At 45.3% G+C, this 25,708-nt stretch overlaps 1 protein-coding gene across 2 annotated transcripts in view; it reads right to left on the minus strand.

The window, feature by feature from the left end:
* ZDHHC14 (zinc finger DHHC-type palmitoyltransferase 14) overlaps positions 1–25,708 on the minus strand; it is a 276,340-nt gene that overhangs the window by 79,826 nt on the left and 170,806 nt on the right. For both annotated transcript variants that reach the window (XM_032651904.1, XM_032651903.1), the window contains exon 2: positions 25,277–25,437. In XM_032651904.1, coding sequence (XP_032507795.1) covers positions 25,277–25,437 — 161 coding nt within the window. The remainder of the gene's footprint in view (positions 1–25,276; positions 25,438–25,708) is intronic.

The raw sequence follows: 25,708 nt of genomic DNA on the forward strand, positions 1-25,708 counted from the left end.
AAGAAAAATGAAAATTAATGACTACCTTATTTTTTGCCACAATGTTTTTTTTCCACATGAATGCCAAAGCCTTGTCCTTAAACATAAACAAAATAAAGGTGGCTCTGTCCTTGCAAAGTTTTAATTTCCCTCAAATTTGGTCCGAGTTCTCTGAACACGCACACAAAAAACTGCTGTGCTGCATAAATGAAAATCCATTCTTCTACTGAAGGCCAGAGCGAGAAACATTTGTGTGTGTTTCTGCTCCACGGGGCACAGTTCCTGCAGTGTCCGAAGCTACTAAATATTGTACAAGGATAGAGATCAATTTGGGTTGTCAGTGTTTGCAACGTTGTAAGACAAGGAGATGAGAACAAAGGTAAAAACTGGGCACTAGAAATCATGCGAGGGCAGGGCGGTGCTTCACCATTATCACCAGGAAAATCTGATGGGCTTTTATTGAAATCTGAGTGGCATTAATACGAGGGCAGTAGCCGGGACCTGAATGCAAGGACTGGCTTATAGCTCATTCTGTATCAGCTGTTATAAGATTTTATCTTTAGCACTGAGGAAAAGAAAATTAAGGATGCCAGTGTAGAACAAGTGGATACTATTTATAACTACACTATAATGAAAAAAAAATGCCCATCTATCATGATCCTATACTCTTCTCTCTTTAGTCAACATAGACTGGTTAAAATGAATGAGAATCTTGAGTAAGTTGGCTATTATAAATCTATCTATCTGTCTATAAATTTCAGAAGTTTTAAAATATATATTGGCAGTAACCATTTGGAAACTATAAGGGGGTAAAATCCCATTTACAACGGAAAAAATAATCACAAAATTCTAGGAATTAACCCAAAAAAAGGTAGGTAGGTCTCATATGAAGACAACTATAAAACAATATAGAGAATTTAAGGGGATTTTGAAAAACATGGAGAGACATTCTCTATCCTAGAGCGGAAGATCCTGTATTTTAAATACATCAGTTCTTCCTACATGACTTTATGTATCTATTACAGTGCTAATCAAAGTCCCAGTATGATTTGGGGAAATTTTGACAACGTGGAAAAAAATGATTCTAAGCTTCATCTGGAAGAATACACAGGTGACAATATTTGCAAAAGTAAAATAATGAGGGGAAATAATTGTCCTGGGTGGGGGACAAATGAACCATCGAAACAAAATAGAACAATCCCGAATAAATGCAAATTCTCTGGTTCTGTATTTGATAAACATGGAATTTCAAATCAGTAGGGGAAGCTTGGATTATCCAATAAATGGAATTAGGGTAAACAGTTAATCTTTTAGGGGGAAAAAATCTAAAGTTGGAGCCATACCTCAAATCTTATACCAAAGATTTAAATGTAAAAAATAAAAAGGTACAGAACTAGAAAAATATACATAAACTTAAGATTTGGGGGTTGGGGAAGCCTTTTCTAAATATATGACAAGGCAGCATACATAAAGAAAAGATGGATAGTTCTGAATAGGTAATATTTTTAAACCTGTATGTCAAAATTCGAGCCCTGGTCCAGGAAGATCCCACATGCCGCAGAGCAACTAAGCCCGTGTGCCACAACTACTGAGCCTGCGCTGTAGAGCCCACGAGCCACAACTACTGAGCCCACGAGCCACAACTACTGAAGCCCGCGCGCCTAGAGCCTGTGCTCCGCAACAAGGGAAGCCACCGCCATGAGAAGCTCGCGCACCATAACGAAGAGTAGCCCCTGCTCGCCACAACTAGAGAAAGCCCGCGCACAGCAACGAAGACCCAACGTAGCCACCAAAAAAAAAAAAAAAAAACTATTTTTTTTATGCTTTTCAAAGTTTCTGCAATCAACATATATCACTTTGTAAAGAACAAAAATGTTACTTTTAAAACAGAGTTGGGAAAGAGGCATAAAACATTTGTAAAGGGGTTGAGATGGCTTTGGCTCCCTTTCATAAACTGAGATGTTGATGGAATTATGGATGTTGCTGCTTTGAAAAAGTTATGAATTCATAGGTTTCATCAATAATTTTTAAAGGATGTCCTTTCTACCTCTCCTAAAGACGGGTTGTAAGACATTTTTCAGATTTTTTTCATTCCTGAAACTCTATGAGAATGAGGTTATTTGACTCATCAGGGGCCACTGCAGCTCTTAGAATTTTAATTCTCCCCCTGGTCTCTGGCAGCAGACTGCTATATGGGGCCAAGTCACAAAATTAGCTCAGTTAGCACAGATTATCTCAGTGTAACAGTTATCTCTAGGAAAAGTGCTTTTCATGCTACTGGGCATTGCATTCTTTCATCTGCCATAATAATTGTCCAGATTTGCGCCATGAGGAAGCAAGGGGAAAAGTGCTTTTTCCTGGGAGTCAGGAGACCAAGTTATATTGTCCACGCCCTGCCATCCCCAAGCGGCTTAACTTCCCTAGGTTACCCAGATCTGTATAACGGGGCTGGAGAGATGACCAGTGAGGTTCCTAACTGTTTTGAGGTGTAGGGCTCAAAGTTGTTCCCCAACTTTCTGATTCCACTTTGCTTTGTGCTGACATGTGTGTGACCGCGTTTGAATAACACTGAATAACTTGCCTGTGTTCTCCATGAACTCATTTTCTGTATTTCTGCTTTAGTCCCAGAAGCGGATGGTAAATGGGTTGAAGGCACACTGTAGGTAAGCACTTAATAAATGCTTGTTAACCTGAATCTAGCCCACCATGAAACCAATAACCTCAATGCAACACCTTTCCACTTACAGCAATTAAAATAAAACTATTCAACTACTCTTTCTCTGGGTTGCATCCTTGAGGACATGACGTGATCCCTTTACCAGTAGGAGCAGCACCAAGAGCTTGCCCACAGAGCGCCAGCATCTCGCTTCTGCTTGGCCTCGATGAGCCCAGAGCAGCCCTCAAAGGCCCATACCTACGAGCTCTCCAGAGCCAGGTCTGAAAAAAGGCCAAGCCCACGGCAAGTCAGGCAAGAAGATTGCCCCTAAGATTGGCAGTAGTGATTTTGCCCCTAAGATTGGCAGTAATGATTTTGCCCTTACTGGTGCTCAATGGTACTTTAATAAAGGACTGTAAATACCGTGAAATAAAAACGTGTAAGAGTGGAACAGAATTCAGGCAAATTAGCTATGAGCAAGCACCTTGTGATCAATGGTAGCATAGTCTAGATTTTGACAAAACGAAAACAAACACTGTCATTTTTCTGTGTGTTCTCTCCAGTGCTTACAAGGTGACTTGCAGCGAAAGTCAACAGCTCACTAAACGTCTGTTGGATTGGATTGGATGAGAAGGAAATTGAGCATCCAGTTTTAAAGATTAGCACGTAATGGTCACCAGCTTGTATATATTTTGAAAAATACATACGCATAATATAAAAGACAATTCTTAAAGGCCTACAGTTCTCTCTCCAGCCACAGACATATCAATACCTCTGAATGTGGCTATGTTTTTTTTCTCCCTTCTAGCAAATCAAGTGACTCGCTCAGGGCCCAAGCTTGGTTGGCATGAAGAGTGAGTTAGAGTCTGACTCTATGCCTTTTGCCTCTGATTATCCAAGGGAAGCCCAGCCCCCACTAGCCGACAGTCAGCTGAGGCCAGCTGAGACCACCGCAAAAGAACAGTTTTAACTGTCAAGAATGTGATGTTTGATTTTTATTTTTTAAATTATCTGGTCAGCGGGGTAGCAGTTTCTCAATTCTTTTGTCAATTAGAAAAAAATATGACTGAGAAATTCTTCGAGGTTCCAGCCCAGTTTCATCCCTGCAAGGGCCCTGATAGTCTCAGAGAGAAGCACAGCGGGCTTTTCTGTTCAGTGGCCTTGAGCTGACCTGCACACTAACGACTTCTCCGCTGGACAGAGCTGCTCAGAAGGGCCCCTCAGGGGTAACTGGACGCCTGAAGCCCCTTAGCCAACCAGAGTACCTTGTGTTTCACTTTCATTCAGGCTTCTAGAAAAGTCCCAGTATTGCGGCACAGCCCCACAAACTGGACTAGCCCAGAAGTTGGGCTTTCAGAGGCCCTCAGCTGCTTGTTTTTGAAACAGAGTGGGTGACCGGTGGTAGACAATCCCCCCATCTGCTGCCCATGCCCCTCCCTGGCATCTGGGCCACAGCATCGGGCTGAGCCTCTGTTCTTCCTCAGCACTCAGTTCTGGACAGGCCGGCCAGGCTGCCCCTGCTGGCGGAAGGCAGGTCCAACCCACACTCCCATCTGTTTTTGCATCCAATGGAAAGAAATGAATTGCCAAATTCGTTCTGGACATGTACAGTGTTAATAGATGGAGCTGCCTGGCCTGGGCAATTCCTTACTGGGTGTCTGTCTTATAAGCGTCTCTCAAGAACCAGGAACTGGACATAAGGCAAGAGCACATGCTCTCCCTTTACACAGAAGAAATTCTGCTGGGGGGCGGGGACACGCCCACCCACATGGTCAGAGCAGGGCAATGCAAGAACCTGCCACTCATGGGTGATCTCCTGTCACCCAGACCTGCCCTGGCTCCTCTTCCAGTTTGGAGTCAGGGATGAGGCTGGTTCTTTCCCAGCCCAGGCTGAGCTAGGGGAGGGTATTCCCAGGAAGTACTCCCAGATGCTGCCGCGTTGTTCCTTGGGGGGCAGGGGTTCCTCCATCCAGGCCTGGGTCAGCTCTCTGCCTTCCCCTCTAGACTCCAGGCTGGTAGCCGGGGCGAGGACTCTGCGCTATCCTCCTAGCAATCCCAGGGTCTAGCCCAGCACTCTGACACCTGGGAGACACTCAGTGGTCTTTGTAGAGCTAGTGGGTCCTGAGACCATGTTTCCTTATATCCGAGTGGTCCAGGCGTCTGCCTGCCTGCCTCATTCTCTTTCACCTCCTGGGCAGCCACCTGCCAGGAATGGAGGAGCTCCTGAGGCGAGCTCAGCCCTTATCCTGACTTGAGGAGTGTGGTGTGTATGAGGAGGTGGGAGCGGGCAGGAGACAACGGATGGGGTTCTCACTTGATGGCCTCCTAGCTGATATGACCTCCATCCTCTGAGGGGGCATCAAATCCCCAGAGCTGTCTGAGCCTCACACGTGTAAGATGCTCTATGTGTGTTGATGAAAGGCAATGAATCTCAAGTATTACTGTGGAAAAGGCTCACCTGGGGAATGTGCTAGAAGCAGACTCCCAGGCCATAATCTCCTAGATGCTCTGATCCTTGGGTTCAGGATGAGCCCTGTCAATCTGCATTTCAACGAGCAGCTTAGGTGACTGACCCAGGGGCTCAGCAGACCTCGCGGGGGCAGACAGCAGCTCAAAGACTCCTCTCCTGCTGTGTGTGAGCAGAACAGCTTCCACGGACCCTCTCAGGGGAGCCCCCAGCCCACGTCTCTCTAGAGACACTGCACGGAGAGCCTTAGCAGCAGCTGCTGCTGGACCCCCGCCCCCCAGGCCCCTAACAGAAAAGCGGGAGCCAGTGCAGTGTGGGCGAAGGCGGGCCTCTCCCTGGAAGAGCTGCCGGCCGGGCAGTTAGGGGTCGGGCCTGGGAGCTGTGCTGGCCCTTCTCACAGCTCTCAGGGCGAGGGGAGCCTGGACCCCGCTTCCTTCCCTCGCTGCCCAGACCTCAGGTCTCAGCATCAGTGGTGGATCCGCAGGCCCTTTGGTGTGCCCCGCCGCGCGATTCAGTCTGCAGGTGCGTCATCTGAGGGCCCACGCACCTCTTTTGGACCCCTTCAGACTGAACCTTCTATCCCTTCCCAGCGAAAAGTCCTCTGAGCTGAGGGACTGAGACTGTTTTGTTTGGTAAATTATAAGCACCCAGGTTTTTCTCACTTAACCCACAAAACCCTCAGGCGCTAAGAGAAATTCCAAGAACCTCTATACATGAAGCATTTACATTATGCATTTACATTTATGCTTTTATGTCCAACTCAACAGTTCGAGAGCTGTGTGTAAGAGCACCTACACTGTGCCAGGTGCATATGTATGGTTTATGTCCCTTAGATTATAAACCGAGGGTAGCTGCTTGGTCATCTGTGTCCCCTATGGTTTTCCTAGTGTAGGATAGTGGGTCTCACATTTGAGACTTTAAGACCTTCATCTGCCTTGTGGGGAACCCAACTGGTGAGTCCGAATGTCCAGGGGAAGGTGTTCACGTGTGTACAAATACATTTTATTATCAAAAAGGAAGACAGAGAATAAAGAAATAGCATGTAAAATTGTAAAACCTCTATGGGGATTCTAATCTAAACCCTTAGCCCAGCCAAGTCCCGGCTCGGCAGGTACCGATGAAAACTCAGGTAGTAAAGCCTTCAGGACTTTCTCTCCTTGCCGCCCGCCCCCCCCCCGCCCCCAATCCATCCAGGGCATGCCTCCCCCGCCCACCCCCCTTCCATCTGTGCCATGCTTCTCGTACGCACAGGCATGTTGTTGTGAGAAGCAGAGCAAACATCAATTCAGGAGCTCAGGAGCAGCTGCAAGACAGAACGGACTCCGAAGCCATTTCCTATAAGGGACCATCCTCACGGCACGCGGCTAACACACCCAAGGCCCCGAGGACCTGGCCCACCCGAATGTCTTCCTGCTGTGCGCATTCAAGTGCCGGCCATTTTTCAGCTTTCGTTTCTCATGGGTTTTGATTCTAAACCTGTCATTATAGCCTTGTTCAGTTTCTTACTTCGTATGTTCTAGCGGATCTGCAATTAGACGCAGTATCCAACACAAAGCTTCATGTTATGCTTGTATACGCAGCTGGCTGTTCTCACAGGCTCTCAGGTCAATGCATCCTTTCCTCATAATGCTTCTGTGAGTCAGGCAAGGCCACTGGGTCTCGTTCCCGGATGAGGAAATGAAGCCCCAACAGAAGATCCGTGATTTGCCAAGGTCAGGCAACTAGTCTTAGTAAATGTTTGTTCAACTAGTCTTAGTAAATGTTGCAAGAACACCGACTAGAGTTTATGTGATGACATTTATTTTTTTTTCTGATTATAAAAGTAATATATGCTCATCATAGAGAATTTGGAATATCAGAAATACATGAAGAAAAAAATGAAAACTTAATTAAAAATTTGTGGTCAACCCAACTGCAGAACTGCAGATATGTTTACATATCTTTCCAGTCATTTTGCTATGCGTACGTACATATTAACATTACAGGGGACATACAATTTTATATTTTGCATATTTTAATTTGACATTGTATCAAGATCATTTTCATAAGTCATTATATATTTTTGAAATCAATGTTTTAATGACTTCATAAAAGTCATCATAGAAGCATTACAATAATTCATTTATCCATTTTGCTACTATTGTACATTTAAGGTGCTCCTAATTCTTTACACTGGTATAAATAACACTACAATGAGCATCTTCATATTTATTTTTCAAGTAAGGTTTAAATTTTGCTCACTGAAACTCCGTGAAGTGGGTCCTAGTTCAATTGCCTTTCAGATTGGGTTTCTTCCATCCTCTTACTATTTTGAATTTATTTATTTATTTATTTATTTTTGGCTATGTTGGGTCTTCGTTTCTGTGCGAGGGCTTTCTCTAGTTGTGGCAAGCGGGGGCCATTCTTCATCTCGGTGTGCGAGCCACTCACTATCGTGGCCTCTCTTGTTGCGGAGCACAGGCTCCAGACGCGCAGGCTCAGTAGTTGTGGCTCATGGGCCTAGTTGCTCTACGGCATGTGGTATCCTCCCAGACCAGGACTCGAACCCGTGTCCCCTGCATTGGCAGGCAGAGTCTCAAGCACTGCACCACCAGGGAAGCCCCCCAACATCTTACTATTTTGGTTCGCACACTCAACTCTAAAACTTTTTACAATGTGGAAAGACACCTCCCTGTGCTCCTCCTACGAATTCCAGGCCTTTAAAAACTTTTCTTCCAGACTCTTTCCCAGGCAAAACTTTTATAGCCAGTATGCTACCAAATAGTATTCATGACAACCTGGACCTTGACATGAGGGAACACAAAAGAGTGAAATAAGTGGTTTGAATATGACTTTAACTGAAAAATGAGAAGTGTCCAGGAAACACCAACAGCACTTTTCTTCCAAGAAGGTGCCCTCTCTGATGCAGGGGGTCCAGCTCTCTCCGACAGACCAAGGAAAGGGGATCTGTCAGATTCCTCCCCCCAGCACAGGCAGGAACGGCTGCCAAAGCAGCTCGGAATTCAGCGGCCAGTCGCAGCCACAGAAAGAGCTAAGTGGCTGAGTGGGGCTTTCAGTGCTCTTGCTGGGGAGCGAAGCTGTCTTGGCGAAGAGAGCCTCCAAGGGCAAGGCAGCCAACCTCGCCGCATCAGCTGCTCTACACCAACAGCCACTGCACACCTGCTTCAGGAGGTGGCCGGACAGCCAGGTGCCGGGGCTGAAACCCACGTGTTGCTTTTGACGGCCAACTGCGTCCCGTGAATCACCTCTGCAATCTGCTTCTGTAATCGTCATCAGACTCTCTGTGTCCATAATTGCCAAAACGTGCAAATAGTTATTAAAATACTGATGAAAGAAAACCAACAACCATTTATCATCCTGGAAAAGCAGTTGTTCACTGCTTCGATCTCGGGAGAGCTTCGTGGGAAGCCCGAGAACCTCTCAATCATCACACTCTAGGTTTTGAGCTGTACTAATTCTGAAGTACGATTAGACTCAGAAGTGCTCACTCTCCTTTCTCTCGGAGAGCCGGAGGGGAAATCCAGCCTCTGGAGGCTGGGAGCTGGGCCGCCCTCCCTGCAGGTCACATTTCCAGATGTTCTCTCCTGTAGCAAGCTCCCGCCTCTCTGTGCGTTTGGCCAGGAAAGAAAAAGGAGCCTCCAGCAGGGAAGAGAAATCCCCATTCCACATTCTTTGAACTCTGTTATATTGTTTTATACCCCCAGAGTTCACTTGGTGATTTTTGCAAAATGTCAACCCAATAATTATTATTTTAGCATTGACGCCCTTAGAACCACCCTGTGCGCTGTCAAGTGGAAAAATGGAATCGGAAGGACCTGAAATGAGGATCTCAGGCAGAAGAAATAAAACCAAAGACACAATTCGGAGTCTTTCATTGCTTTAGTTTGAAAACCATCTTTCTTTATGGATGGGCTGTTGCCTTTCTTATATTTGAAATTCCTTCTCACAAACTTGCGTTCCATTTTGGCCCCGAAGTTATTAGTTTTGTTTTTCTCTGAAGTTAGTAACGGCTGGATGTCAGCCCTCTGGATGGGCTGCTCTTGTCACTAAATAGCCCATCTGGGGCTCTCAAGGTGATGGATGGTTCGTAAACTCTTTCCCTCTGGCAATGCAAACTAGATGAGGTGGGAAATGAACCACAGACCTGCATTCTTATCCACAGGCATCAGTCAAATGGGAACCAGGGTGATGTGGGTGTCACCAAGCTCAGAGTAATTACCAGCCTTTTTCTGGAAAGGCAGCCTTGCAGTTGGGGAATTTGCACCTCTGCTGTACAGCACGGTGGCCTCTGCCACTGTGACTCTTAAGCACTAACAATGTGGCTTTTCTCACTGAGATGTGTAAAGTACACACTTGATTGGAAAGATTTAGTAAGAAGGCAAGAATGTAAAACATCTCAATGCTCTCTAAATATTGATTACATGTTCAAACGATAATACTGTGAAGAACTGGCTGAAATACAATATCTTATTAAAATTAATCTCACCCGTTTCTTTTTACTACTATAAAGTGGCTACCAGAAAATTTTAAATGACACGTGTGGCTTGCATTTGCAGCTCAGAGTATATTTCTATTGGACAGCGCTGGTTTAGGCAGTTAAAACATTCATTGGAAATCAGTGAAAAAGCTCTATTTACATTATTTATTAGGGTGGCGATGGGGAGGGCAGTTCCTGATACTCTGCCCAGGTTTGCACAGCACGAGGCTTCACGCTGGCGCGTTGCCTTCAGTCTGTATGCCCTCAGAGTCATCTGTTGTTCGCGCTTTTCTCAGCGGTGAGGGAATGAAATTGGGAAGTTTGCGGATGGAGGTGTGCCCAGCTCACAAGAGGCACCACAAACCCTTTAAGTGTCTGGATGCTGAAGTTATTTTTAGAGCTAAATTCACAAATAAGAACAAAGTCCCGCCCTTAGAATAAAAATTTGCTTTTATCTCATTCTTCAACCTAACACGATACTGGACAACATCTAACCACGCACCGCCACCAAATGTGAAAATCAGCTGTTCAGCCCTGATGCTCAATTTCTGTCCATTTAGATAGAGACTGTTATGTACTGGATGACCCACTGGAGAAAAAAATCCCAACATGGCAAAAAATCACGTTTCATTACTCTCTTATCAGAGTGGCACCGGCGAACTGTAACGGCGCCACGGTTCTCTCTCCCAGAGCCCCTGTCCCGAGCAGACCCTCATCCCGTTACTGCCATCGATGGTGTCCTCGCGTTGGTTTGGCTCCAACTTCTTCCTCTCCAGCTGACCTCATCACCGTTAGGGCATCTCCCTCTGCTGGACTAGGCCTCACGTGTAGAGCATCTCGTTTAACTGTTCCAATAACCCGCGAGACAGGTTCCAGAGACGTGGGCCCCCAGGCTGGAGGGCTGAGCAAGGGGCCTAGATCACAGCCGTGAATGGAGGAGCCAGGGTCCAGGCCCACGGCCTTTCCACCACGTGGCCTGTCTCATGGAGCCATCCCTCCACACCCAAGTTCCCCGACACAGGCCCAGCCTCATCTCCAATTCCAGCCTCCTTCTCCCCCCAACCTTCCTTCTAGTTACCCCCGCCTCTTGCTGGCTTCACCATCAGAGTCCAGATTCTTCTTCAGCTCACCTGGAACCTACCTGGGACCCACCTTAGCCCGCCCGCACTCCGTGGCAGCCTTGTCTGCCCATCACCCTCCCCCCAGCCCAGGCCTCACCTGTCCTCTCCTGCTCAAAGCCCCGGCTCCAAGGTTCACCTTACTCTCCCTGTCCCGATTCCTGGGCTAATGGACCTGAGCTATCCACTCGACTCTGCTTCCCTTGCTTTCCTCTACAATCTGAGCATCTATGTGACCCTTCCAACAAATTCCTGACGTTTCTGAAAACTAGGGTAGGGTTTTTTTATTCCTTTCAAACCTTGCTTGACCACCTGGGTTCCAGACCCATTCCTGCTGCCTGGTGAGAACTGCATCACCCAGGAACCACCTGGACTAACCCCTGTCCCAGTGCCATGGGTGAGAGCATGGGCTTGGCGACCGGACGGGGCATAAACTGGGGCTCTGCTATTTACCGGCTGAGATTTTTGGAAGTTACTCATCCTTTCCATGCCTCAGTTTCTCCAGCTGTAAAGTAGGAACGGTAATAGCAGCTGCCTCCTAGGGCTGCTGAGAGGATTAAATTAACATCAATAAGACAGTGCTCGGTGTGCAGTGTATGCTATAAAGCCTGAGTCATTCTCATTCCTTCCTGGTTCTATTTTCTTGCCTTTTGAAACCTGTATTGAGCAGCTATTACCCACCACAAACACCAGCCAGATTCATTCATTATTGCCCCTTACTCTTATGTACCACCCATGCTGGCCAAAGAAATCTTGTTTGGGTTCCTATATGCCCTTTTCAGTCACTACTTTCTAAAATGTCTCCCTTCTTCTATTCTCTGCCCACCTCCACCCCAGGGACCATGGACTCAGGCAATTCTTATCCTCTTGTCTTTTGAGATCCAGCTCAGATCTGCCCTTAATGATGTTCCTTTGTTTGCTTGTTTGTTTTAAAAAGCCTTCTTGGCCATCAGGCAAGCTGAGGACAAGAGGCCTCAGGAGAAACCAAACCAGCCGACACATTGATCTGGGACTTCCAGCCTCCAGAACTGCGAGAAAATAAATTTCTGTTGTTTAAAAAAAGAAGCCTCGGTGTTTTCACTCTGTATGCTAGCCTCCAGCTAGATTTTTGATTCTTCCATAGTTCTTAAGATAGTGTGTCCTTAAAATAGATTAACTGATAATGATTCATTTTCTAACTAAACAACCAGCCGGGAATACTTTTCATTAAGTGTCTGGGATATGTCATCACAAGATAAAAAAGAATCACATAAATGTTTGAAGCATTCTGTGCTCGTTCGGAGAAAAATGCAGTCGTCTCTCTGTAGTCACCCAGCAAAAGTTTGTCCAACTACAGACAGCTTCCTCTCAACACTGGCCACAATCACACACCCACGTGACCTGTTCTCCACCGCTTTCATTTCTGGGTTCTTTTCTTAGAACTTGACGTTTTTGTTGGTATTCATGGGATTAATATCATATATGACAGCAAAACCTTCTCATCCGTATCTAAGAGAAAAATGTGTCCTTCTTTTTTCTAGAATGGCAGAGGCGATGAGGAAGGTGCCTCAGTGCTAAAATTGATGTAGAGCGGATTAAGGCACAGGTGAACAGCATGCAGGGAAGTGCAACACCCAGCCACTGTCTCCTGGTCTGAAAAGATGGTAACAGGGAAGAAAAGACTATCACTCGCACATCGGTCGGAAGCACCTGTAACTGGATGGGGGTTTATACAGAGCACAAGTGAGCGAGCCCTTAACCTACTCCTGCCCAGGTGAGGAAGCTGAGGAAAGCAGGCAACCACATGTCTTGTGTAGCTGCTCTTAATAACCTCTCTCTGCAGAGCGGTGACCAGGAGAACAGAGGGGCAGCCCTGTCCCAAATGCCCATGCTTCACTCACTGGCTTGAAAAGCCTAGAATCCCAGTCCATCAAAGAGTCATGCATATGCTGTGGAATTTATAATAATAATTAGATAAAAAGTCTTGGCGAGAGTGTTACGTTGTCCTTTTAGATGAGGCTCATATGACATTCATGTTCAATAAGATGGGCCTGAGCCATGGTGAAACTGCACAAACTAAAAACAAACTAATTGGGACTTCCCCGGTGGTCCAGTGGATCACCTTCCAATGCAGGGAGTGTGGGTTTGATCCCTGGTTGGGGAGCTAAGAGCCCACAGGCCTCGCGGTCAAAACACCAAAAACATAAGACAGGAGCAATACTGTAACAAATTTAATAAAGACTTTACAAATCTTAAAAAAACCCAACTAATTAAGGATCAGAAGCCACCTTTCAAGTGGGCCTCTTCTCCAAGTAACTTCAAACTTCAAATCAACCATATGACATAAGGAGTGTTACCAGGATCCAATCTGAAAGTTCTGGCCTCACTGACACTTGCGATGGCCCAACTCTCGCCCTCCCAAATGAATCCATTATACCTGAGTGAGAGCAGAAGAGCTGCATCTCGTAAAATAATATATGCCCCACGTGTCCTCCTGCTGGGAGCTTTGGCTTTGGAGCAACCCTTGACAACACACACACACACACACACCACACGGGGAGGACAGTCCCAACAGCGAGACAACAGCTCCAGCTGGCTTTAGATAATCAGCAATCCTTTGATAGGAAGTGAAAGACAAACTTCTCCCATGAGGCACCAGAAGTAAACTTTTCAACAGCCTTCTGCTTGTAGGCGGTACTCAGAGGCTTTGATAACCCTGGGATACTCTCACCCCAGCCCATGGGTGAGCTCGGGAATCTGTGACAACTGTTAAATGACAGCTCCCCAGTCCTGAGGATCCATGCAGAGAGGGCTTAGCTTGGCCATGACCTGTGACACTGGTCCCCAAAGCATAAACACGGCATGCTTCCCTTAGATGAGTCCATACCAGATCATTCAGTCCCCGGGTATTGTTCTTAAATTTCCCATTTGAGTCACGATATTTGTATCTTAGGAAACAGACCACGGGAAAGCAAGCCACCCATTGCCCGACTAATTCCTTTGAGACGCATGAGTTCTGTGGTTCAACTCTCCAGAGATGCTTGACTCTGCCTTCAGGTATGTATTATGGAATACATGACAGGCGGAGGATCTCAAAGGAGGAATCCAGTGGTTATTCAAATGATCCCAAAACAAGATAAACAATACCAAGAACTCTGAGAGATTCCAATAACTATTTAGGCCCAATGCTTTGTTCTGTATGTTCATGTTGTCCAACATGGCAGCCACTAGCCACGTGTATCTACTGAGCAGGTGGAATGTGGCACATCGGAATTGCTATGTGCTGTAAGTGCGAGATACACACTGAAAGGACTTCATACCAAAAAACCCACCAAAATGTAAGGGATTTTGTTGGTACTTTTTTATATTGAATACATGTCGAAATGATACTATTCTGGATATACGGGGCTAAATAAAATATACTATTAAAATTAATTTCACCTATCCCTCTTCACTTTAATGTCACTAGAAAATTTGCAATTACACATGTGGTTTGCATTATATTTCTATTGAACTCAGCATCGCTCCAAGCGTGTTCCATTTAGTTTTGTGAGGGCCACAGGAGTTTTTAGCCTATTTCTGTTCTATTGATTTCTATTGAGTGCAAGGAGTAACCCATCCATTCACTCACTCAAGGACCCCTGGACTTCAAGTTTCTACCCTTAAAGGAAGAGAAAGAGATTTTGTCAAGTACACACTCCAGATTCTGATGGTATGAAGTATGGCATTCATCCACTTGGATTTCTGTTTTCTCTTAGAAAGTGTTAATCTACAGTTTCCAAATAAATGGTCTTCACTTCTGTCCACCTACATAAGCCAACTTTTTCCTACAGGAGCCTTGGAAGATAAATCTGGATACATGAAAAATGTTAGGAATTTTTTCTGTACCAAACATGGTGGGAGGAAGAGCCCCACCATTCTTCCAGATAGAACCACCTCAAGCCTTCCCTGTCCTCTTTCATGTACCTTCCAGCCTCTGAGTGCTAATGCCCCTCACAAGCTTGGACAACACAGCTGATGTTAGTCTACTTATATTCTTAGGCAATGAGTCTTAGCCTCAGAACTTATCTACAAGAAACACAACAGTTGAGCTGTCTCCCACAACTTAGATTTGAGTTTTCTAGGACACAGGAGGGAAGGGAGATATAGCATGCCCCAGCCCCCCCAAACCAGCTGTAAATCCCTACACTGCAGCATTAAACTCCAAAGAAGGAGGAAGAAAGTTCACTTGGAAAACAACGGTGAGTTGGTTGGATTACATCAAAGTTTCAGAGGGTGATTATTATGACACAGTTTCACTGATATCACAGACCCCAAAGGTAACATGTCAATGAAGTTACACATTCACAGAGTATGCGAGTGCATAAATGACACACGGGCATCTGACAGGTGAGGGATAAGGATAAGCAGAGACACTAACGAATGGGCTGCTTGGCAAGAGGCTCTCACTTAAATTGGATTCCTAAATTTAGACTCCAGCCACAAAACGTGCAGGTGTTTGTTACAAAGCAGTATGTGGGATGACTCCCCGGGCTGTTAAAAGAAAAAAAAAAAAGCTCTTCCCAAGAAAACGGCAAGGCAGACCTATTGCTTCTCTGACCACAGCACTCCTTCCTTAAATCATCTCTGCTGCTCAGCGTGGCAGGTAATCCTTTCCTGGACCTGCACCTGCTCAGCCTCTCCCGGCTCCTCCCAGCTGAGCCCCGCCCCACCTCCTTGCCACTCCATTTCCTCTCTCCTCCCAGAGTCCTTTGTTTCCTTTTATTCCTGAGCTGCCTTTCATGCTACTCTACACTTGTCAGAAGAAAATGCCTCCCACTTCCCAGCACAAAGAGCCTGTTCACTCTTCTGATTAACCCTCTCCGGGGGGACTTCTCTCCTGAGAGGCCATTCTCGCCTCCCTCCCCATCCCGCCCAGCGCACACACCTGCGGCAGCGTGACCAGATCCCATTTTGCCCAACAGGCCCTGCCTGGATAAATGCCTTAGCTTTGACTTCCCTCTAAAACCTACTGACTGGCTGACTCATTCCCTCACTCAGAGAGCTAGTTTCATCATCCTACTTTACCCTCCCAAGCATACCAGTTAAAGTAATAACGATAGTAATATTCCAGCAAGTCATTTAAATATCTCGCTTATTTCGCAGCAACTACAGTTTACTTGTTGAATTTACATGGGTGTGCGTATAGCTTTGCATTCTAAAATTATTAACGGAATATGTCACTCCTGTTTCAGTAGCTGAATAGGCTTAATAACCTTCTAAAGCGTTTAGGTTGCCAGATTTTCATGGTCAAGCAAAGGAGGAAGAAGGACTTATTTCTAGAATCACAGAATAACAACACTAGAGCGGATCTTTGCACTTAGTGGATCTATTTTATATGCATCAAAATCAAGGCCCAGAGAAGTTCAAACACTTCTCAGGATTATACAGCGAGTGGAACAGTTGGGATGCAGGCTCAGTCAACTTATTGACAGAGTCGGCACTCATAGCCACATACTTTACTGATGATGAAAACACAGATGGACTTTGAACTCTGCAAAGCACTATCTAAAGAGAAAATATTTACTGACACAGTTGTTTTCATAAGTAGTAATAGAGAATGGGAAGCGCCTGCTCAGATTTGCTACAGGAAGTTGTTACACTGAATGCTCAAAGTAACTGAAGTTGTAGTGCGCCAAACTCCTGAAAATATCATGGTCCCGAGAGCTTAAGAGGAGAGGAAGCAAATACTGACCGCTGGAGAGGACGGTCATAGGTTTGGGCCCCCGTCGCAGGGAGGGAGGTGGAAGGGCTTTAGGGCTGCGCTTCTCAGCTTTCATGTGGATCACCTGCGTCTGGTTTAAACGACAGGTGCTGATTCAGCAGGTGGGCTGGAGGCTGAGGTCCTGCAGGTCTACTCAGTTCCCAGGTGATTTTTTAAATATTTATTTATTGGCTGCGCTGGGTCTTCGTTGCTGCGCGCAGGCTTTCTCTAGTTGCGGCGGGCGGGGGCTACTCTTTGTTGCGGTGCAGGGGCCACTCGGCTTCTCATTGCGGTGGCTTCTCTTGTTGCAGAGCACGGGCTCTAGGCGCACGGGCTTCAGTAGTTGCAGCATTTGGGCTCAGTAGTTGTGGCTCGCGGGCTCTAGAGCGCAGGCTCAGTAGTTGTGGCGCACGGGCTTAGTGCTCCGCACCATGTGGGATCTTCCTGGACCAGGGCTTGAACCCGTGTCCCCTGCATTGGCAGGCGGATTCTTAACCACTAGCACCACCAGGGAAGCCCCTCCCAGGTGATGTTGATGTTGCTTTTTCACGGACCTCACTTTGATTTAGGATTTAGGGATTCAGTTTCAGAAGCAAAAAAGTCAAAGGAGAGGTATAGTACCTGCACGTGGCGTCAGGACCCCAGGGCTGGAGTCTCAGGTCTGTCTCAGATTCGCTCTGTGTGAGCATTGGCGGATTTGTACCTGTCTCTCTTTGAGACTTGGTTTACTCATCTGTAAACTAAGGGAGTTGTCCAGGACAGACTCCATGATTGCTGAGGTCCCTTTAAACTGGGACTTCCTATGACTCAGAGCATTGCAATGAACCAGCCTACCTGCAGTCGGGGAGGTGAGCTGAGAAAGCTCTTGTATTGCAGCCAGGAGATCCGTGAGTCAGCAGTCTTCTTAGTGCCCCCAGCTGGGTGAGGATGGGCCTCTAATTTCCATTAACAAGCTCCAGACTCTTGCTCTTTCCTTTGGCCATATTCTTGAACCATGTGGTCCCAATTTTCCCATCCCTTTCATGCCACTTGATCCTTTACTTCCCCTCCTTGCAGCACCTGGCTTCCGCCGTTCCCTTGAAGTTGACATCTTCCTTACCCTGCTTCTTTCATCATCTTTCCCCTTTTTGTGGCCTTGTATATGAGAAATGATTACAATTACAGTACTTTTTATTTTTAAAGTAAATGCATCAGAAACTGGCCTCAGTTCCAGCACACAGTACATTCCCAAAAGTTTGGACTTCTACAGGAAGAAGAAATAACATAGGCTTCAATGAGCATCCTGGATGAAACACACCCATTCTTCCAAATCCTTCAGTAAAACAAAATCTCCAGCTCCTTCCACCCCTCAGAACTAGACCCTTCGGAACCTTGTGGTATTTCCCCAAATACCATAATTCTGAACTGTGACATCTGGTTTCCAGCTCTCCCAGGGTGGGATTTTTTTAAAAAGAGACAATCAGGGAGTTTGACATTCTAAGCAACCACTCTGCATTTCTATAGGAGACTCACTACCCTTCCCTGGCATCAGTACACACTAGATGATTCTGGCATTTTCTCCTAAACAAGGAAATGCCTCTTCTAGAAGGTATTTCAGATATGGTAGGACACCCTGCCCCCCCTTCCCTTAACTCCTTCACAAGCATCAGGGAACATCAGCGAGGCAGCCCCAACAGGGCCGTCAGGTTGTCTGGAGTTTCCCTGTAGTTCTTCTTCTCCACCCACTTGGGCTCAGGATTTGAGAACCAGGCCCGCTAGCCACAGTGTGCTGGACACGGCTCTCTATTTCTGACCGTGGCTACGACAGGGAGACCCAGCCAATGGGCCAGGGAAGTTGGAGGACCAGATGATGCTGACAATCTGGGGCGGGGAGAGAGAATAGAACTTACGGGCAAAGGGAAGTGCTACCTGCTCCAGGGGTCCCAGAAATTTCCCCTTGGGGCAACAAGAGGGTGGGCAGTGGCAGGCGGTGGTTAATAGCACAGGGTGTCATGGCAGACCGACCTGTATGTGACTGCCAGCTCTGGTCAGATGACCTTCAGCAAATCTGAGCACCAGCTTTCTCTTACATAAAATAGGAACATTAATAGCGTCTAAACGTCATGGAGTGGCTGTTGTGAGTCTTAAATGAGATCATACATGGAAAGAGGTTAGCATAATGCCGGGCACAAGAGAAGTACTTAATAAAAATAGCTATTAATACTATTCTACCTTTTCATCATGGACCAATAAACCAATTACTTTACAGGAAAAGGGCAGGGAATATTTTATTTCAGTGGACACAGGTAAATGCTTAAGCTGGTGCATGAAAGAGAAAGTCTAAAAGCTAATGAAGTGCATCATAATAATGCTGGAAAGAACAGGGTAGAGAACAGGCAGCGGGGGGGGGGGGAGGGGTGAATGGTAAAGGCAGGAAGGAGTCCCAGAGAGGCAGGTGCAGTTCAACTCTACACAAAGTTCCTGGTCTAGCAGAATGTTCATGAGGTCCTGAAATGACCACACTGCAAATAAAAATTACACAAAGGATTAACTGCGGTAATTTTGGAGATGAGTAGGGAGGTGCAAATAAGAATAGGAGAAATGGACAGAAAATGTCACCTTCTGAAAGGAAAACTGGCAAAAATCAATCAAATGAACCATCTTTGATGCCTGCCTTTTTTCTTTTCTTCTTGCATATTCAAGTGTGGCTATCTAGTATACAGCATACAACATGACTGCAAAATGTATGGGAAGAGGTCATCACAGATCAATCACAGCCAATAGACTACTTATAAGGCAAAAAATAAATGAAACCATCAATTTTAAAAGCAATTTTATGGTGAATATTACCAGTAGAAATAACTAACACAAAAAGAAGTCAATTATGGCTTAAAAAATTCACACAGTAAAAAATTAAATCACGAGGAAAATTTGTTGTAGTAGAAATAACAGTTCTATAAGAAAATCTGGGACTTCCCTGGCAGTCCAGTGGTTAAGACACTGCACTTCCAGTGCAGGGGGAGTGGGTTCGATCCCTGGTCAGGGAACTAAGATCCCACATGCTGTGGGATGCAACCAAAAATTGAAAAAAATTGGAAAAAAAAAAAAAAGAAAATTCATAATGGCAGCTTTCATAATATTAAAAAAAAATCTTAGTTATAAATTTTACACAGAAAAGAAATCACTCCAATAAAAATAATTTGGGTACAATAAAAATGGCAATGAGAAAAAATTGGAAATAGTGTAGCTTTACAATAGAGAAAATTAAGGCCTTAAATTCGCTTAAGAATGTTCTCCTCAGAAAGCATTTTCTTCAACAAAACTGAATCAGTGTTATTAAAATTCCAATGAAAATGTTTCTACTCTTAAACGTAGAATTAAGATGTCTTTGGGGAGAAAACTAACAAGTCAGATGGGTGGTGAACACATCCTGTTTCCACAGAGCCCTTGCAGGAATTGCACTCTCTGGGACAGTGTAGACCTGAGCTGCTGACAAGGCCAGTGCCTCCGTGGAGGCAGGAAGCTGACTGCCTGCTTCCTAGACGGCTCCTCTAGAGGATACCCAGCCCAAGGACGGCTTTAGGAGGCAATGAAAGAGAAACTCCAGTGTTAGAAATGGTGACTGGTTCCGGGTACTACAAGGAAAATTCCTGGATGATGAGAATTTGACCAAAAGAGTATGGGAGAGAGAGAGAAAGAAGAAGACAGGAGGAGGGAGGAGAGGAGAGAAGGCGGGGGAGAAGGGGGAGGAGAGGAAGAGGAGGGAGGGGAGAGGGGGTCAGAGCAGAGGGAAGGGAGGCGCAAACATGGGCACTGTCCAGCAGAGTGGTACTCTAGCCAGCCAGTAAAAGGCTCAGAGTGGACACAATAATTCTTCAGATTCTGCCATAGCACAGGTGAATTTTTTAAAGGCCACCTGGCTTCCTTTAATCTGATTCCATCCTCATCAAGCAGCCATTAGATCACTTGTTTGGGGTCGGGATTACCGTGACACAGGGAGAGAGCTTCCTAAATAACTAGCCTTGCTTTTGGAGCCCAACAGGCTGAGTGCATATTTCAGCTCACAGTTGCCGTCCCTGTCTTGGCAACCTCAGGATGGGAAGAGATGCACACGGAACAGAAGGAAGGAGGGAGACCCGCCTCTTTCCCCTATTTTGATCCCTGGAAAGGTCTATCCCTAATTGAAATGAAATGCTTGGAGCCCGTGAATGTGGTATCGTAATTTTTTCTAAGCCCAAATCAGTTGCTTAGTATCTGGTCGTCCCCGAGTGAACTGAAAGAACTGAGTTTCCAAAACTAAGAAGTTTCCAAGCAGGACTCCAATGACCCCAGCAGGACCTCCCTGGACTCCTGTTGGCATTCTTGGCTGTCTTTTTAGCTGCAACATGAGTTATTGGGAAGGCTCTTTCAGAAGAAAGAAGTGTAGGGCGTTTCCAGAGACTTGGAACAGACTCTGAGACACACAGCCTCCTCTTCACCACCCACTCCTCTCCAGAAATCTGAAGACGGGGTAGCTGGTCAGATGCTTGGCAAATCTTCAATCAGCTCCTCAGATGGATGGTTTCAAGTGGCAGTTCTGGGCTTCTACACGCAGAGAAATACAATGGATAATTGGAATCAACAGCCCTAATAATAAAAAGTTTCCAAATCGCATTTTTCATTTTTCCTTCTTTAGAGAGCATGAAATAAATGTGGTAGGATTTCATTGAAACATCGTCTTATTTTCCACAGCCAAGTGATATACGGGAGAACTCCTTATAAAGCATTAGACCAGCTCTGCTGTTTATTTCCATCACAAACCGGGTCACTTTTTATGAGAATCTGTGTTTATAGAAGGTGAAGAGAGAACCAAGTGGGAAAAGAGGAAAATTTTTCTTAAAAATTTCTACAATTTACTGAGCTAATCCTGACAAGAACCTCACAGGCTCTGGGTCCTTATTCCCATGTTGAAGTTAAGAACATGGTGGGATGAGGTTTAGAAAGTGGACAACTAGCCTAAAATCCCACAACCAGAGGACAGGAGAGCCTTCTTCCTTCTCCTCCATCCTCCTCCTCTCTCCTTTCCTCTTCCTCCTTTTTATTTTGGACAGCTTTATTGTGGTGTAAGTTACATTACGTAACAGTTATCCATTGTAAGTGCCCAATACAATGATTTTAGTAAATGTATTAGATTATGCAAGCATCACCACAATCCATTTGACACCATTTTTATCCCTCCAACAAGTTCTCTCACGTCCATGTGTGGTCAGCCCTCAGTCCTAGCCCCAGCCTGGGCAATCCCTGATTTGCTCTCTTTTCTGAAAGTTTGCCCTTTCTGGACATTTCATATAAATGGAACCACACAGTATTTAGTCTTCTGATTTGGCTTCTTTCAACCTGTGTCAACACTTTGCTCCATTTTACTGCTTAACAGTATTCCATTGTGTGGACTGACCACATACTGTACATCAGTTCACCCACCGATGGACATTTGGGCTGTTTCCAGTTTTTGGTTATTAGGTATAACACACATACAAGCATGTGTATTTTCACTTCTCTTGGATATATACGGAGGCGTAGAATTGCTGGGTCATATGGTAACTTTAACCTCTTGAGGACTTTTGAGAAGAGTTTTCCAAAGTGGCTGCACCATTTTACGTTCCCACCTGTAACGCATGAGGGTTCCAATTTGTCCACATCCTCATCAACACCGTCCGTCTTTCTGGTTGGAGCCATTTTAGTGGGTGTCAAGTGGTACTGCACTATGGTTTTGATTTGCATTTCCCTAACAACTAATGATGTTGAGCATCTTTTCATGTGCTTATTGGCCATTCATATATATGCTTTGAAAAAAATGTTCAATTCTTTGCCCATCTTTTAATTGGGTTGTTTGTCTTATTATTGACTTGTAAGAGATCTTAATATGTTCTAGATACAAGTACGAAATGTTTTATCAGATGTTCGATTTGTGAATATTTTCTCCCAGTCTGGGGTTTGTCTTTTCATTTTCTTAAATGGTATCTTTTGAAGCACAAAAGTTTTTAATTTGATGAAATTCAATTTATCATCTTTTTCTTTTACAGATCACGTTTTTGGTGTCATATCTAAGAACTCTGCCTAACACAAGGTCATGAAAATTTTCTCTATGTTTCCTTCAGAAGTTTTATCATTTTCGCTCTTATACATAGGTCTGTGATTCATTTAAAATTTGTGTATGGTGTGAGGTAAGGGTTCAAATTCATCTTTCTAATATGGACAACCAGTTTCTTTACTTGCTATGTGTTTTTTCAGATTTTTTATTTCTTCCTGAGTCGTTCTTTTTGGTAATTGTGGCTTTCTAAGAATTTGTTTATTTGTCTAAGTTGTCTAATTTGTAGCATATAGTTAAAATCCTATGGTGATGCCCCTGCTTTTATTCCTGATTTTGGTAATTCACATCTTCTCTCTTTTTCTCTGTCTTTTTTTGGAGTGGAGGGTCAGGGGAGTATAGTCACAGGTTTGTCAATTTTGTTGACCTTATCTAAGGACTAACTTTTGGGCTCACTGATATTCTCTGTTGTTTTCCGTATTCTATTTCATTGATTTCCAATGTCATCTTTAATATCTCCTTACTCCTCCTTGCTTTGAGTTCAGTTTGCTCTTCTTTGTCCAGTTTCTTAAGGTGAAAGTTTCAGTTTCTGGTTTTTTCCATGCTCCACTCCAAATCAAGTCAGCCCCTCAGACATAGATGCTGCTGGTTTTCGGGGCTTGTCCTGTCCAGGTAGAACTTCCCCACCTCTGAACGCAGGTTAGCGATTAGAGCAGCCCCAGGACAGAATGCCACAGCCTCCCACTGTTCTTACCCAGAGTTCGTCAGTTTTTCATGAATAACCACTCCTCAAATTCCAGAGCCATGAAATGATTGTTTCTGACTATTCTGTCTAGGCTCATCATTGCCTTTCAGGGAAGGATGTGCCAGGCTACTACTAATTACTGCCATGCCAAAGCCCTGTCTCTACAGCCCCTTTTCTCTCCTGCACAGGAAACAAAATTTGGTTTTATCCTTTACCCCATCTAGTTCTCTCACAGAATCTGTGTCTCTGGGGGGCGGAGACATGGGGGCAGAGCTGGTTTTTAAAAATTGCTTATGTTGAAAAATACTGCTCTGAGGTTATCAACTTTAAGGAAAAAAGAAAAAACTAAACAAAACAACAAAAAACTTGCACTTCCGTGAATCATTCAACTTCCTCAATGTTAATGATGGAAAGTCTGTGCCTCTTAGAATCTGCATTCATAATAGAGAATTCCAATGGCGCGCTTTATTATCCACTTTGTAAGGAAGGCAAAAAAACCCCCAGTTCCTGATCTTGCCAATTCTGCGGATGCTCCTAGCACTAACAGGGAAGTGGGAGGGAAAATAGGATCACAGCAGGAAAATGCTTAATGGCCAGTGTGGGGAGCTGGGCTGTCTGCACACTGCTTGAGTAGGAGTTTCGAGCTTGTGCCAGTTTGACATGGGCATAGACTACGCAGTTTCTAGAGGCCCCATTCTATTCCTTGAAGGAAACTGGGCCTTCAGGAACAAGAACATCCCTAAAGAACAACGGATGAGACCCAGGAGACCTGGGTTGAAGGCTCTGGCTCTGCCACTTTCTCCCATTTAACCACTTTGGGGCTTCGTTTTCTTATTTGTAAAACGGGTGTAATAATAAAGTCTTCCTCACAAACTTGCTGAGATGTGATCAAATTCAATGACCGTCATGGATGGCCTTTACAGTTTATTAACAAGCTATAAATGTAGGCTTTAGATTATGAAATAATACCCTGTGTTCAAATCTCAATATGTGGTGTCAAAGAGACTGTCTCCCCACTTCCCTACCTCAGGACACAAGGAGGCTGCAGCCCAGCAGACAACTCACACACACTCCCATAATCAACTCCTTTACTGCTCCCCTCCCAGGTGACAGGGATGGAGGATGGAAGCAGATGCTCAGAGAAGGACATGGCTGTGCTTCAGCACTTGGGGAGGTGGACCAGAGCAGATGGTGCCTATCAAGACCCACACTTGTACCTCTTTATACTGTGGAAAGTGGGGGTCTTTCATCTGAGTGGGCTGTGAACGGAAGCCCACTGGGAGAGAACTATTTCTGTCAAATGATTTTTCATGCCTAAACTTCATGTTCACACTGAGTCATCACAGCCCCCTGCCACGCTTGTCAAATTATCACTGTACCACAGCAAAGCTACACATTCACAAAGGGAAACTTTTAAGAGGAAGCTCTCTTTTTAATTAAAAAAAGGACTTTAAGGGTTCTTTGTATGAGGGATTAGGATTGGTTTTAATATCTTTAAAATGGATTGCTGGAAATTTTTAATCCTAGGATTTCCAATATCTAAGGAAAAATAAAGCCATTCATCTCAATATAAACCAGAAATATACATATTTGTTATGCCTTAATAAAGGAAATGCTGGATCCTAGGGTGGATAAATAGGACAGCAGTCTAAGATGTTAACATTTCCAGGTTTACATCATGGAAACCAGAGTTCAGCTATGATGATAATAAAAGGGAATGAAGAGCAGCCACCAGGAACTACAGCTTTCACAACAGAGGCTCCTTCTCGGAGGGGACTCGGACGCTCGGGTTTCAAAGAGCTCGGTGGCAGCGGCCTGCCTGATGGCACCGCCAGCTTGTCTCCAGTGCACCGGTCCCTCAGCCTTACCTCCGACCACTTTCCATCCCACCTCCTACTCAGGTCATCCTCAGGCCAAGTGAATGAAAACTTCGGGACTCCTCCCCGGGGACTTGGCACTGTCCAGCACCCAGCCCCTCCTGCACGGGCTCCTCGTTTGTCCTCCCGCACTGGGGCTGAGCACAGGTGGGCAGTGACCAGAGGCTAAGGGCGGACCTTCAGAGTTACCTATTTGCCTTTCCAGGTCGGCGGCTTCATCAGGTGTGGCTCGCGGAAGGACGCCAGGGTCGCTGAAGCTGGTGCGCAGCAGGGTCCCCATCACAAAGAAGAACAGAATGCCACCGACCACGGGGATAGCAGGAGTGATTTTCACTGCTAGATACGGACAGCTGCCAGCAGGTTGGGAAGGCGGTGGGGGAGGGGAGAAAGAAAGGAAATACAATGTCAGTAATCAACAGTGATCACTCTGTATTTTCCAAGAAACTAACGGCTTTTTTGGAGAAGCAAAATTGATTTCCATTAAAAATTCATCTATGTTTTAAGCATTTACATTTGGGGAGGTCTGCAATTCTCTCTTGCGGACAATTTAACTCCCCTTCTCAGCTACAATAATCCTCTGCTCCCACCGTGGTACTCAGGAAAGACACTGGCAGAAAAATT

Source organism: Phocoena sinus, chromosome 12 (assembly GCF_008692025.1).
Source record: "Phocoena sinus isolate mPhoSin1 chromosome 12, mPhoSin1.pri, whole genome shotgun sequence".
Lineage (NCBI taxonomy): Eukaryota > Metazoa > Chordata > Mammalia > Artiodactyla > Phocoenidae > Phocoena > Phocoena sinus.